The sequence below is a fragment of the Acyrthosiphon pisum genome, unplaced genomic scaffold (genome assembly GCF_005508785.2).
Source record: "Acyrthosiphon pisum isolate AL4f unplaced genomic scaffold, pea_aphid_22Mar2018_4r6ur Scaffold_21874;HRSCAF=25144, whole genome shotgun sequence".
NCBI lineage: Eukaryota > Metazoa > Arthropoda > Insecta > Hemiptera > Aphididae > Acyrthosiphon > Acyrthosiphon pisum.
Window position 1 is genome coordinate 819 of NW_021771386.1, and position 1,236 is coordinate 2,054.

At 24.8% G+C, this 1,236-nt stretch overlaps 1 protein-coding gene across 1 annotated transcript; it reads left to right on the forward strand.

The window, feature by feature from the left end:
- On the forward strand, nucleotides 1-397 carry LOC115033068 (the record flags this gene model as incomplete). Its single annotated transcript, XM_029492603.1, is given in 2 exon segments — nucleotides 1-152; nucleotides 226-397. Coding segments are annotated over 2 exon segments (324 nt in total), but the record flags the coding sequence as incomplete, so codon positions are not given.
- Nucleotides 398-1,236: the final 839 nt, after the last annotated feature.

Here is a 1,236-nt window from a genome sequence, read left to right on the forward strand (position 1 = left end):
AAATTTGAAAACGATGTATCGAACACATTAACCATGAAGGAAGGAAATAGTTCATACACTTTTGAATGTCCTGTTGCGCCACACTGTGAAGACTACTATGTCATTCAGCACTATAAAATTAACACAATTCAAAATATTCCGTCAGATGAAAGGTTAGTAAAAAACTATGGTCTATAACATATTGTGTAAAATAAAAATATATTAAATATTGAATTTTTGTACTAGATGGAAACATGCGGAAGCTAGTATTAAAATTCATACATCTAATAGAGATACAAAAGATTCAAACATTCAAACAAAATCAATGATGTTCTTCGAGAAATATTGGACCGGGTTTCAGCAGATTCTAAGAAAAAAATTATCAAAAATACTAAAAAGGAAATTAATCACAATTTAAATGTATAAACTGTTTTATTAATATTACAAATTGTAAACATTTATATTTTAATAATTGTATAATAAAAGTAGTAACATTATAATAAAATAATTAATCTTGTTTCTATTTTTTATTAAATATTAATGCAATATTATTAATGGTATAAAGTTTAAAGAGTAAAAAAAAAAAAAGTTCTTTATAATCGTGGTCAACAGCTGTATAATCATAATTCGTAAAACAACCTGCTGCTGCAGCTGTTGATAAAGCAGTCGTGGATCACAATGTTATATCATAGAACAATATATGGTTAAAATATGGTTATATTTTAATATCATTTAATATTATATATGATAATGAATTATTGTGGAATTGAAGTATTTCAAACATAAAACATAAAACACACACACACACACACACACACACACACACACCACACACACAAAATTGAAATTTGAAAACGATGTATTGAACACATTAACGATGAAGGAAGGAAATAGTTCATACACTTTTAAATGTCCTGTTGCGTCACACTGCGAAGACTACTATGTCATTCAGCACTATAAAATTAATACAATTCGAGATATTCTGTTAGATTTTCATCTAAAAAATAAATTAATCACAATTTAAATGTATAAGCTGTTTTATTAGTATTACAAATTGTAAACATTTATATTAATGATTGTATAATAAAAGTTGTAACCTTATAATAAAACAAATAATCTGTTATCCTACTTGGCTACAAGTCTACGAGATATAAAATCAATTATTAACACATTTATGTTGGTTAATACAATATTTATTTTGAAATGATTACAAATTATTAAAATATAATTAACGTCTTCAAGTAAAATAGTAAGTTA